The 12,592-nt window shown below is 49.4% G+C and overlaps 1 protein-coding gene across 46 annotated transcripts in view; it reads left to right on the top strand.

Annotated features, from left to right (window-relative positions):
• MLXIPL (MLX interacting protein like) overlaps positions 1–1,966 on the top strand; it is a 59,623-nt gene extending 57,657 nt beyond the window's left edge. For all 46 annotated transcript variants that reach the window (XM_065541806.2, XM_074034690.1, XM_074034689.1 and 43 more), the window contains 2 exons: positions 766–895; positions 1,189–1,966. In XM_065541806.2, the coding sequence (XP_065397878.1) occupies positions 766–895; positions 1,189–1,307 (249 nt within the window). In that variant the 3' untranslated portion in view covers positions 1,308–1,966. The remainder of the gene's footprint in view (positions 1–765; positions 896–1,188) is intronic.
• Positions 1,967–12,592: the final 10,626 nt, after the last annotated feature.

Below are 12,592 nucleotides of genomic sequence, written 5' to 3'. Positions count from 1 at the left end.
TCTTGGCCAGCAGAATTGCCCAGGGATGGGTGGCTGGGAGCAGAGAGGGAAACTGAGGGAGGAGTCCTTGAGGAAGGGGAGCCTTGGCCCTGACCTCAGGAAGCCCCGAGGGCAGTTTGGGAGAACCTGAACTCTGGAGTGACGCCTAAAGAAGACTTGGAATCCACTCCCTCATCTGGCTCAGGGATCAAGTTATTGACTGAGCCCAGGGAGGGAGCTCAGGGATGAGGGATGGTTCAGCCCAGCGTAAGGGCGGTGGAGGGGCAAGGAGGAGGGGACTGAGAGGCAGGGTGCTGGGAAGGTCTTGGCAGGACAGAAGTAGGGACTGCAAGCCAGAAGCAGTGGCTCACACCTGTCATCCCAGCACTTTGGGAGGCTGAGGCAGGTGGATCACTTGAGGCCAGGAGTTCAAGACCAGCCTGGCCAACATGGCAAAACCCTGTGTCAACTAAAAATACAAACATTAGCTGGGCATGGTGGCATGTGCCTGTAATCCCAGCTACTCAGGAGGCTGAGGCAGGAGAACGGCTTGAACCTGGGAGGTGGAGGTTGCAGTGAGGCAAGATTGTGCCACTACACTCCAGCCTGGGCGGCAGAGTGAGACTCTGTCAAAAAAAAAAAGTAGCGGCTGCAGCAGCAGTCATTGGGGTTCAAGGTTGGACACTGTCCAGGCCCTTTCTTCCCCTGGTTTGAACTGGGCATCAGGGATCCACATGGGGTGGGGGTACCAACTGGACCACAGGCAGCTCCTTGACCTGGGCCCAGTTCAGCATCCTCATCCGGCCTCTGTTCGAGTCCTTCAACGGGATGGTGTCCACGGCAAGCGTGCACACCCTCCGCCAGACCTCACTGGCCTGGCTGGACCAGTACTGCTCTCTGCCCGCTCTCCGGCCAAGTATGTGCGCCATCTCCCTGCCTGCTAGAGGGTTCCAGCCTCCGGGGTGGAGGGAGTATTCCGCCCTGCTTAGACCCCACATCTAGCTTGCCTTCAACACAGCCTAGGGTTGTGGCCACCCCCCATCCCCCAGATGGTTCTCTGGCCACCAGATGCCTGTAGACAGAGGTTCTAGGAGCGGGTGACAGTCTTGCCAACTAGTACCTCCCCCTATCCCTTTGGTTCCAGCATCCAAGGGTAGGGCCCTGACCCCAGGAGGTGTCTCTCTCTCTCTCTCTCTGTCTCCCACCCAGCTGTCCTGAACTCCCTACGCCAGCTGGGCACATCTACCAGTATCCTGACCGACCCGGGCCGCATCCCTGAGCAAGCCACGCGGGCAGTCACAGAGGGCACCCTTGGCAAACCTTTATAGTCCTGCCCAGACCCTGCTGCTCACTCAGCTGCCCTGGGGGCCACTTTCCCTGGGCACGGGCTCCAGGGATCATCTCTGGGCACTCTTCATGCCCCAGGCCCTGGCTCTGCCCTTCCCTGAGGGAGGAGGGGTCGAGCTGGGTCCAGGTTTCACACTTCCCACCTCCTGGAGGCCAAGAGGAGCGGAGTCCCCGTCCCTGCTCTGCCACTGTGCTCCAGCACCATGATCTTGGGTGACTCGTCCCCCATCTTTGGACCTCTATGTTTCAATGTGCAAAATGGGGATGGGGAAGGTTCAATCAGCAGATGACCCCAGGCCTTGGCAGCTGTGACATTGGGGGCCCAGGCTGGCAACTCTGGGGGCTCAGTAGTGGGAAAACGAGGATGCTATTTCTCTGTCACCTGCACCTGCTCCCCCACAGGTGGGGCACAGACCTCTGTTCCTGAGCAGAGAAGCAGAAAAGGAGGTTCCCTCTCTGGGCTCCTTCACTGCTAACCCAGAGGGGCTGCAGGATGGTTTCCCCTGGGAGAGGCCAGGAGGGCCTGATCCCAGGAGACACCAGGGCCAGAGTGACCGCAGCAGGGCAGGCATCGTGTGTGTGTGGACGTGTGTGTGTGGGTTTTGTAAAGAATTCTTGACCAATAAAAGCAAAAACTGTCTGCCGGTTTGTTGATGTGATGGTCAGTGTGTCTCACAGTGGGATGGAGAGAAAGCCCGTTGGCAGTGGGAGGTGGCTTTGCAGAGGGCCTGGGCATTTACTCTGAGCTGGAAGCAGCTGGAGGGCTTTGAGTGGAGGTGGGACGAGATCAGTGGTGGCAAGCGCCTATAGTCCCAGCTACTCAGGAGGCTGAGGTGCAAGGATTGCTTGAGCTCAGGAGTTCGAGGCTGCAGTGAGCTGTGATAGCACAACAGAGTGAGACTCTGTCTCAAATAACAACAAAAAAGAGGCCAGGCATGGTGGCTTACATCGGTAATTCCAGCACTTTGGGAGGCCAAGGCGGGATCATAGACCTCATCTCAATAGGAAAAAGAGAAGAATAAATAAAAGAAGATCAGATGTAACTTTTTTTTTTTTTTTGAGACGGGGTCTCGCTCTGTTGCCCAGGTTGGAGGGCAGTGATGCGATCTTGGCTCACTGCAAGCTCCGCCTCCAGGGTTCACACCATTCTCCTGCCTCAGCCTTCTGAGTAGCTGGGACTACAGGTGCCCGCCACCACACCCGGCTAATTTCCTTTGTATTTTTAGTAGAGATGGGGTTTCACTGTGTTAGCCAAGATGGTATCGATCTCCTGACCTCGTGATCCACCCACCTTGGCCTCCCAAAGTGCTGGGATTACAGGCATAAGCCACCACGCCTGGCCAGATGTAACTTTAAAAACTTTTTTTTTTTTTTTTGACACAGAGTCTCAGTCTGTTGCCCAGGCTGGAGTGCAGTGGTGCGATCTCGGCTCACTGCAACCTCTGCCTCCCAAGTTCAAGTGATTCTCCTGCCTCAGCCTCCCAAGTAGCTGGGATTATAGGCGCGCACCTCCACACCCAGCTGATATTTGTATTTTTAGTAGAGACGGGTTTTCAACATGTTGGTCAGGCTGGTCTCGAACTCCTGACCTTGTGATCCACCCACCTCAGCCTCCCAAAGTGCTGGGATTACAGGTGTGAGCCACCGTGCACAGCCAAAAAAATTTTTTCTTTTAGAATAGAGTCAGCAGCTGGGTGTGGTGGCTCATGCCTGTAATCCCAACACTTTGGGAGGCCAAGGCAGGCGAATCATCTGAGATCAGGAGCTCGAGACCAGCCTGGCTAATATGGCAAAACCCGGTCTCTACTAAAAATACAAAAATTAGCCGGATGTGGTGACACACGCCTGTAATCCCAGCTACTCAGGTGGCTAAGGCAGGAGAATCGCTTGAACCTGGGAGGCGGAGGTTGCAGTGAGCTGAGATCGTGCCACTGCACTCCAGCCTGGGTGACAGAGCGAGACTCTGTCTCAAAAAAAAAAAAAAAAAAAAAAACGGACTTGCCTTGCCATGTTGCTGAGGCTGGTCTTGAACTCTTGAACTTTTGGGTTCAAGCAACGCTCCCACCTTGGCCTCCCGAAGTGCTGGGATTACAGGCATGAGCCACGGTGTCTGACCAGATGTAACTTTTTTTTTTTTTTGAGACGGAGTCTCGCTCTGTCGCCCAGGCTGGAGTGCAGTGGCCAGATCTCAGCTCACTGCAAGCTCCGCCTCCCAGGTTTATGCCATTCTCCTGCCTCAGCCTCCTGAGTAGCTGGGACTACAGGCGCCCGCCACCTCGCCTGGCTAGTTTTTTGTATTTTTTAGTAGAGACGGGGTTTCACCGTGTTAGCCAGGATGGTCTCGATCTCCTGACTTCGTGATCCGCCCATCTCGGCCTCCCAAAGTGCTGGGATTACAGGCTTGAGCCACTGCGCCTGGCCAGATGTAACTTTTTTTTTTTTTTTTTTTTTTTTTTTTGAGACGGAGTCTTGCTCTGTCACCCAGGGTGGAGTGCAGTGGCCGGATCTCAGCTCACTGCAAGCTCCGCCTCCCGGGTTTACGCCATTCTCCTGCCTCAGCCTCCCGAGTAGCTGGGACTACAGGTGCCCGCCACCGCGCCCGGCTAGTTTTTTGTATTTTTAGTAGAGACGGGGTTTCACCGTGTTAGCCAGGATGGTCTCGATCTCCTGACCTCGTGATCCGCCCGCCTCGGCCTCCCAAAGTGCTGGGATTACAGGCTTGAGCCACCGCGCCCGGCCCAGATATAACTTTTTTACAGGAATCCCCTGGGTGCTAAGTTGAGATTAGGTGGACGCAGGGAGACTAGTTAGGGGACAGTTGCAGTCATCCAGGTGAGAGGTGACAGACGTGCTTCCTGGAGGTCCTCCCTCCATGGCCAGGAGACAGTTAGGAGAGGCTCGCTGCCTTCAGAGTTGGAAGACGGCAGAGCTGGGACCAAGGAGTGGAACCGACAGGGAATCCACTGGAACCACCCAGAAGGAGAATGTGCTCCCTTGGCAGGGCAGGTAGGGAGGGTAGTGACCTCCCCGCTATGAGAGGTATGCAAGCAGAGGGTGGATGGCCACTTAGTTGAGATGTCTTAGAAAAAACTGACACCGGCCTGTGCGGTGGCTCACGCCACCCAACACTTTGGGAGGCCGAGGCAGGTGGATCACCTGAGGTCAGGAGTTCCAGACCAGCCTGGCCAATATGGTGAAACCCCATCTCTACTAAAAATACAAAAAAATTAGCCAGGCATGGTGGCAGGTGCCTGTAATCCCAGCTACTCAGGAGGCTGAGACAGGAGAATCCCTCGAACCTGGGGGGTGGAGGTTGCGGTGAGCAGAGATCACACTACTGCACTCCAGCCTGGGTGACAGAGTGAGACTTCATTTCAAAAATAAAAATAAAAAATAAAAAACTGATCCTTCAGATGGGGCTGGAGTAGAAGGCCTCAGAGGCTCCAATGCTTCGTTAATCCTTGCGTTTATCCATCTAACAAATATTTACTGAGTGCCTGCTGTGGACCAGGCCATGGTCTTGGCTTTGCAGACGCTGTTCACTACGGTATCTCTCTCTTCATGGAGCTGACACTGCAGCCTGGCATGTTGGAATCCTCTGACATTTCAGACCTTCTGGAGACATTTGCAGGATTGATTTATTCATGTTTATTTTTTGTAGAGACAGGGTCTTGCTATGTTGCCCAGGCTGGTCTCAAACTCCCGACCTCAAGTGATCATCCCACCTTGGCCTTAGGTTTCCTGAAGTGCTGGGATTACAGGTGGGAGCCACCATGCCTGGCCGATTTGCAGGATTTCAATAGCCTAAAGAATCTTCCATGGGTTTCCCATTTCCCTCATTCATGCAGAAGAAAAAGGAGAATTGCTGCCCGCAGATCTAGTGTGGACTATGCGCCAAGCACTCTTATGAGCACTTTAGATTTTTGTTGTTGTTGTTATTTTTATTTTTAGTAGAGACAAGTTCTCACTAAGTTCCCCAGGCTGGTCTTGAACTCCCGAGCTCAAAGGATCTTCCTGCCTTGGCCTCCCAAAGTGCTGAGATTACAGGCATGAACCAGCACACCTGGCCACTCTGTAGATATTAACTCACTTAATCCTCACAACACCTACCTCGTAGGCTTGCTGTGAGAACCTAAAAGGGTAAATATACACATATAGAGATTTACAGATTTTTATGTATGTCTATATATCTGCAAAATAGGGATAATAATTATATATATTCTATATATAAATATTGTGTTTATATGTTATATTTAATAACATACAATAATATACAGATTATATTTATACAATATATTTAAGGTATAATCGTTATATATTTAATTTATAGTTTATATATAATCTTTATATATTCTGTATATAAAGATTAATATATATTCTACATATAAAGATATAGATTATACAATTTTTATATTTAGAATATATAAAGATTAATTATATGCTAATCCATATATCTGTATAATCTTTATACATAATATGTAATATTACATTAATTTATATATCATAATCTGCATAACATATAATCTTTACAATATATTTAATTTATATTTTATATATAATCTTTATATATTATATAGTTTTATATTTATAAAAATATATATGTTTTATATTTATAAAAATATGTTTTATATTTATAAAAATATATGTTTTATATTTATAAAACATATATATTATAAATGTAAATATATAAAAATATAAAATATAGGCCGGGCGCGGTGGCTCAAGCCTGTAATCCCAGCACTTTGGGAGGCCGAGACGGGCGGATCACAAGGTCAGGAGATCGAGACCATCCTCGCTAACACGGTGAAACCCCGTCTCTACTAAAAAATGCAAAAAAACTAGCCGGGCGGGTTGGCGGGCGCCTGTAGTCCCAGCTACTCGGGAGGCTGAGGTAGGAGAATGGCGTAAACCTGGGAGGCGGAGCTTGCAGTGAGCTGAGATCCGGCCACTGCACCCCAGCCTGGGCGACAGAGCAAGACTCCGTCTCAAAAAAAAAAAAATATATATATATATATAAAATATATAATATAGATTATATAATATATAAATTAAATATATATTTATATCTAATTTATGTATAATTTATGTATAAATTAGATATAAATATATATATTAACAAATAAAGTATATATTTGTTTATAATGTACAAATATATTATAAATATGTAATATAATTTATTATATATTATAATTAATATATAGTAATATAAATATCTCATTATAATATAGTACATATGTATAATATATAATATATAATTGTATATTATAAGTATACAATATAATTATAAATATTAAATACATATAAAATATACTTATATATAGTATAAATACATATAATTGTATATTATATATATATAATATATAGTTATTCAGAGTTGGAAGAAGGCAGAGCCGGAACCAAGTAGTGGAAGTGACAGAGCATTATATTTATTTTATATATACTATATAACTATATACATTATATATAACATATATTATAAATATATAACACTATGTAAGAATGAGAATGAGTTGTAATAATTATCAGCATCCCCATTTTACGAGTGAAAAACTGAGACACAGACAGGTTCGGTCCCTTGCCTCAAGCTTGCTTAGCTGGTGAGCAGCCCAGCGGTGCCCACCCAACTGCCTGCGTCTGCTGTTGACCGCTTCTCTGCTGTGACGGTGGCAGGTGCACCCAGCCTTTCGCGCATGCTCTTTGCTGCCGCAGACAGGCTGGCCGTGGCTCGCTGCAAGGGAGGGTCCCGGCAGTGTGTACGCTGCTGTTTTCACTCCCACGCGGCCAGAAGTTCCCCATCAAACATCCCCCTGACCCCGTGTCCTTTCAGATGGCTTCTTCCCTTGAAAGAGTCATCTACACTTGCTCACTCTCCCTCCTCTCTTCTCTTTCCCCTCTTGGCCCCCCACCTTTGGGCTCCTCCTCCACCCTCACACCCCAGCCTCACCCCTGCGCTGACTCTGCTGTCACTGAGCTCACCTCTGACTGACCCGCTCCTTGCGAAATCCAGTGCCTGCTTCACAGTGCTCTTCTGCTTTTTCTCCGGCCCTTGGACCTCCATCTTAAACCACGCTTTCCCCGGGAGTCCAGAATTATCCGCCAGCCTCGGGGGCTCACGCCTGTAATCCCAGCACTCTGGGAGGCCAAGGCGGGAGGATCGCTTGAGGCCAGGAGTTAGAGACCAGCCTTGGCAACATAGTGAGACCCCATATCTACAAAAAAATTAGCTAGGTGTTATGACATGGGCCTGTACCCCCAGCTACTCGGGAGGCTGAGCTCAGGAGTTCGAGGCTGCAGTGAGCTATGACTGTGCCACTGCACTCATGCCTGGGTGACAGAGCCAGACCCTGTCTCAAAAATACAAAAAAAAAAAAAAAACACCGGAATTCTTGCCAAGCTCTCCTTCCTCCTCCCTGCCAATGCCCTCCCAGGTCCTGCTGTGGGAGCCTGTTCCTAGGCCTGTGCCTTCCTTAGCCATTCCCTTCTCGCTCTCTGGCAAGCCCAAAGCCCCGGGCCATCTCATCCCCTTCAGCCTCTCTGCAGAGGACCCCGACTCTGTATCTGCCTTGCTGTCTCCCCAGAGCTACACAACTACATGTCCGACCATCACCCCAACTTCTCCCTCTGAGTGCTCCGCAGCTCCCTGAACACTGACGGACCCCAATACAGAACTCACCACTTCCACGATCTTACCACTCACACCTGGTCCTCCCAGTGTGCCCCAGCCCCAGGACAGGCATCACCACCCAGACACTTGTGCAAGCTGGAAACCATCATCTTCAGCTCCTCAGCATACCCTGCTAGCTGTCACTGAGGACAGAAGCCTGGCCAGTTGAACATCTACCTTCACAGCCACCGCCCTAGTCCAACAGGACATCGCCTCTTCCACACGTGCATTACCTCCTGTAACCCGTACAGTGAATGGCTTCTCAAACTTAAACATGCATTAATAATTGATAATGTGTGGCCGGGCGCGGTGGCTCAAGCCTGTAATCCCAGCACTTTGGGAGGCTGAGATGGGCGGATCACGAGGTCAGGAGATCGAGATCATTCTGGCTAACCCGGTGAAACCCCCTCTCTACTAAAAAATACAAAAAACTAGCCGGGGAGGTGGCGGGCGCCTGTAGTCCCTGCTACTCGGGAGGCTGAGGCAGGAGAATGGCGTAAACCCGGGAGGCGGAGCTTGCAGCGAGCTGAGATCCGGCCACTGCACCCCAGCCGGGGCTACAGAGCGACACACCGCCTCAAAAAAAAAAAAAAAAAAAAAAAAAAAGGCCGGGCGTGGTGGCGCAAGCCTGTAATCCCAGCACTTTGGGAGGCCGAGACGGGCGGATCACGAGGTCAGGAGATCGAGACCATCCTGGCTAACACGGTGAAACTCCGTCTCTACTAAAAAATACAAAAAACTAGCCGGGCGAGGTGGCGGGCGCCTGTAGTCCCTGCTACTTGGGAGGCTGAGGCAGGAGAATGGCGTAAAGCCGGGAGGCGGAGCTTGCAGTGAGCTGAGATCCGGCCACTGCGCTACAGCCTGGGCGACAGAGCGAGACTCCGTCTCAAAACAAAATAAAATTAAAAATAAAATAATAATAATAATAATTGATAATGTGGGCTAGGCACTGTGGCTCACGCCTGTCATCCCAGCACTTTGGGAGGCCAAGGCAGGTGGACCACCTGAGGTCAAGAGTTCGAGACCAGCCTGGCCAAGATGGTGAAACCCCGTCTCTACTAAAAATACAAAAATTAGCCTGGCATGGTGGCAGGCGCCTGTAATCCCAGTTACTCAGAAGGCTGAGGCAAAAGAATTGCTTGAATCTGGGAGGCGGAGGTTGCAGTGAGCCAAGATCATGCCACTGCACTCCAGCCTGGGCGACAGAGTAAGATTCCATCTCAAAAACAAATAAAATAAAATAAATGTGGCTTTATTTATTTACTTATTTATTTGAGACAGGGTCTCAACCTGTCACCCAAACCAGAGTGCAGTGGTACAGTCACAGCTCACTGCAGCCTCAAACTCCTGGGCTCAAGTGATCCTCCCACTTCAGCCCCTGCCAAGTAGCTGAAATCACAGGCATGTGCCACCAGGCCTGGCTGATTTTCAAATTTTTCGTAGAGACTCTATAGACTTTTTTTTGTCTTGCTATATTGTCCAGGCTGGTCTCCAACATCTGGCCTCAAGCCATCCTCCCACCTCTGCCTCCCAAAGTGCTGGGATTACAGATGTGAGCCACCAATGCCCAGCCAGTATGATGTTTAAACATCAGCATCTTAAAAGTGATTCCAATATGGAGCCAGGTCAAGAACCACTGTAATAGAGGCTTCGAGCTGCAAATTACATCTAAGGGCTCAAATTAGTTTCAATCAGTGCTTCTTAAACTGTACTGTGCATCAGGATTAACTAGAGGGCTTGTTAAGGATCAGCTAGAGGGCCAGGCACAGTGGCTCATACCTGTAATCCCAACACTTTGGGAGGCCAAGGCAGGCGGATCACCTGAGGTCAAGGGTTCAAGACCAGCCTGGCCAACTTGACGAAAGCCTGTCTCTACTAAAAATACAAAAATTAGCCAGGTGTGGTGGTGCATGCCTGTACTCCCAGCTACTCAGGAGGCTGAGGCAGGATAATCGCTTAAACCCAGGAGGTGGAGATTGGAGTGAGCCAAGATTACACCAATGCACTCCAGCCTGGGTGACAGAGCAAGACTGTCTTAAAAAACAAAAAACAAAAAAAATACAGCTCGCTGGGCCCCACCTCCAGAGTTTCTGACCGAGTAACAGGTCTGGGATGGGGTCTGAGAATCTGTATTCCTGGCTGGGTATGGTGGCCTATAGTCCCAGCTACTCAGGAGGCTGAGGTAGGAAGATCACTTGAGCCCAGGAGTTGAAGGCTGCAGTGAGCTATGATAGCACCACTGCATTTCAGCCTGGGCCACAGGGTGAGACCCTGTCTCAAAAACAGAATTTGCATTCCTAGTGCTGCTGGTCCAGGGACCACACTTTGAGGACCACTACTTAAGCAAGGCGGAAAGTTACCATTTCACCTAATGTAGACAGGCCAGAGGTAGGGAGGACTCCAGACAATGCAAGTTGGAGCTCATGTGCTTCAGTTGTTTCTTTGGCTACTGTTTGCCTCTGACAAGGCCAGGCTTCAGAGCAGGTGTTCGAAATGATTTGTGATCCAACCCTGCTTTCCCTCCAGTCTCATTTCTCTCCATAGCTTCCCTCCCCTCACATCCCTGAAAGTCTTCAATCTCCAGTGGTACCTGGGACTTATCTTGCTTTGCCCTGGAAAAGTGTGATCAACCCACGAGGAAGGCAAGCCTAGGGATTTCTGTCTCCCTTTTTTTTCTTTTCGCTTTTTTTTTTTTTCTTTTTTTGGAGACAGAGCCTGGCTCTGTCACCCAGGCTGGAGTGCAGTGATGCGATGTCAGCTCACTGCAACCTCCGCCTCCCGGGTTCAAGTGATTCTCCTGCCTCAGCCTCCCGAGTAGCTGGGATTACAGATGTGTACCACCACGCCTGGCTAACTTTTTGTATTTTTAGTAGAGATGGTGTTTCACTATGTTGGCCAGGCTGGTCTCGAACTCCTGGCCTCAAGTGACCTGCCTGCCTTGGCCTCTCAATTTTCTTTTTTTTTTTTTTTTTTGAGACAGGTCTGTTGCCTGGCTGGAGTGCAGTGTCATGATCATAGCTTACCACATCCTTGAATTCCTGGGCTCAAGTGAACCTCCTCCTCCTGCCTTAGCCTCCTGAGTAGCTGGGACTAGAAGTCCACACCACCACGCTTGGCTAATTTTTTTTTTTAATAGAGATGGAGTCTTGCTACGTTGCCCAGGCTGGTCTCAAACTCCTGCCTCAGCCTCCCATAGGTTGCGATTATAGGCATGAGCCACTGTGCCTGGCCTCCTGCCTCCTTATTAACTTTTTTTTTTTTTTTTTTTTGACGGAGTCTTGCTCTGTCGCCCAGGCTGGAGTGCAGTGGTGTAATCACTGCTCACTGCAGCCTCAAACTCCTAGGCTCAAGCAATCCTCCCGTCTCAGCCTCCTGAGTAGCTGGGACTACAGGGATGCACCACCACGCCTGACAATTTTTTTTATTTTGTAGAGATGGGGTCTCACTATGTTGGCCAGGCTGGTCTCTAATTCCTGGGCTCAAGTGGTTCTCCTTCCTCAGCCTCCCAAAGTGCTGGGATTATAGGAATGAGCCACAGTGCCCTGCCCGAGTACGGATCCTGAGTGTAGTAGACCTGGGTTTGACTCTGGGTTATTTCCCTTGCTTCCTTGTTGACCTTGAGCATATTATTTGATGTAAGCCTAGTGTTTCTCTCCACCTGCTTAAAAATTAAAGTTATAACATGGCCTGTCTTAAAAGCCAACTGAATTCAAGGATGTGAAAGAATTTGGTAGCCTCAACCGAGCTGTACAAAAAGAGGCTACTCTTTTTTCCTCTGGCCCCACATCCACAGATGGCAGCCAGACAGGACATGTATTAGTCTCCAGGCTCACTCTCCACCCGTGTGACCTTGGGAAAGTCACTTAACTTCCTACAGCATCAGTCTCCTCATCTGTGGGAAGGGAATGTGAGCAAGAGAAATGAAATGCAAAGCTCCTGGATCAGACGGGTGCAGTGGCTCACTCCTGTAATCCCAGCAATTTGGGAGGATGAGGGCAGGAGGGTTGCTTGAGGCCAGGAGTTCTAGAGACCAGCCTGGGCAACATAGCAAGACCCTGTCTCTACAGAAAATTCAAAAATTAGCTGGGCTTGGTGGTCAGCACCTATGGTCCCAGCTACTTGGGAGGCTGTGGTGGGAGGATTATTTGAGCCCAGGAATTTCAGGCTGCAATCAGTTGTGATCGCGCCACTGCCCTCCAGCCTGGGTGACACAGTGAGATTCTCTTTATTTAAAAAATGCTCCTGGATCAATACATGTCACATGCAAAATGCTTGGTAAATGAAATTCTTCTTAAAAGTGCATCTTTGGCCAGGCTTGGTGGCTCATGCCTGTAATCCCAGCACTTTGGGAGGTTGAGGTGGGAGGATCACTTGAGCTCAGGAGTTCGAGACCAGCCTGAGCAACATGGTGAAACCTTGTCCCTACAAAACACATACACAAAAATTAGCTGGGTGTGATGGTGCATGCCTGTAGTCCTAGCTACTTGGGAGGCTGAGGCAGGAAGATCGATTGAGGCAGAAGGATAATTTGAGCCTGGCAGGCGGAAGTTGCAGCGAGCCAAGATCATACCATTGCATTCCAGCCCGGGCAACACGGCGAGA

Source organism: Macaca fascicularis, chromosome 3 (genome assembly GCF_037993035.2).
Source record: "Macaca fascicularis isolate 582-1 chromosome 3, T2T-MFA8v1.1".
In the NCBI taxonomy this organism is placed as follows: domain Eukaryota; kingdom Metazoa; phylum Chordata; class Mammalia; order Primates; family Cercopithecidae; genus Macaca; species Macaca fascicularis.
Note: the sequence above shows the minus strand (reverse complement) of the source record. Positions and strands in the feature narration are given on the sequence as shown.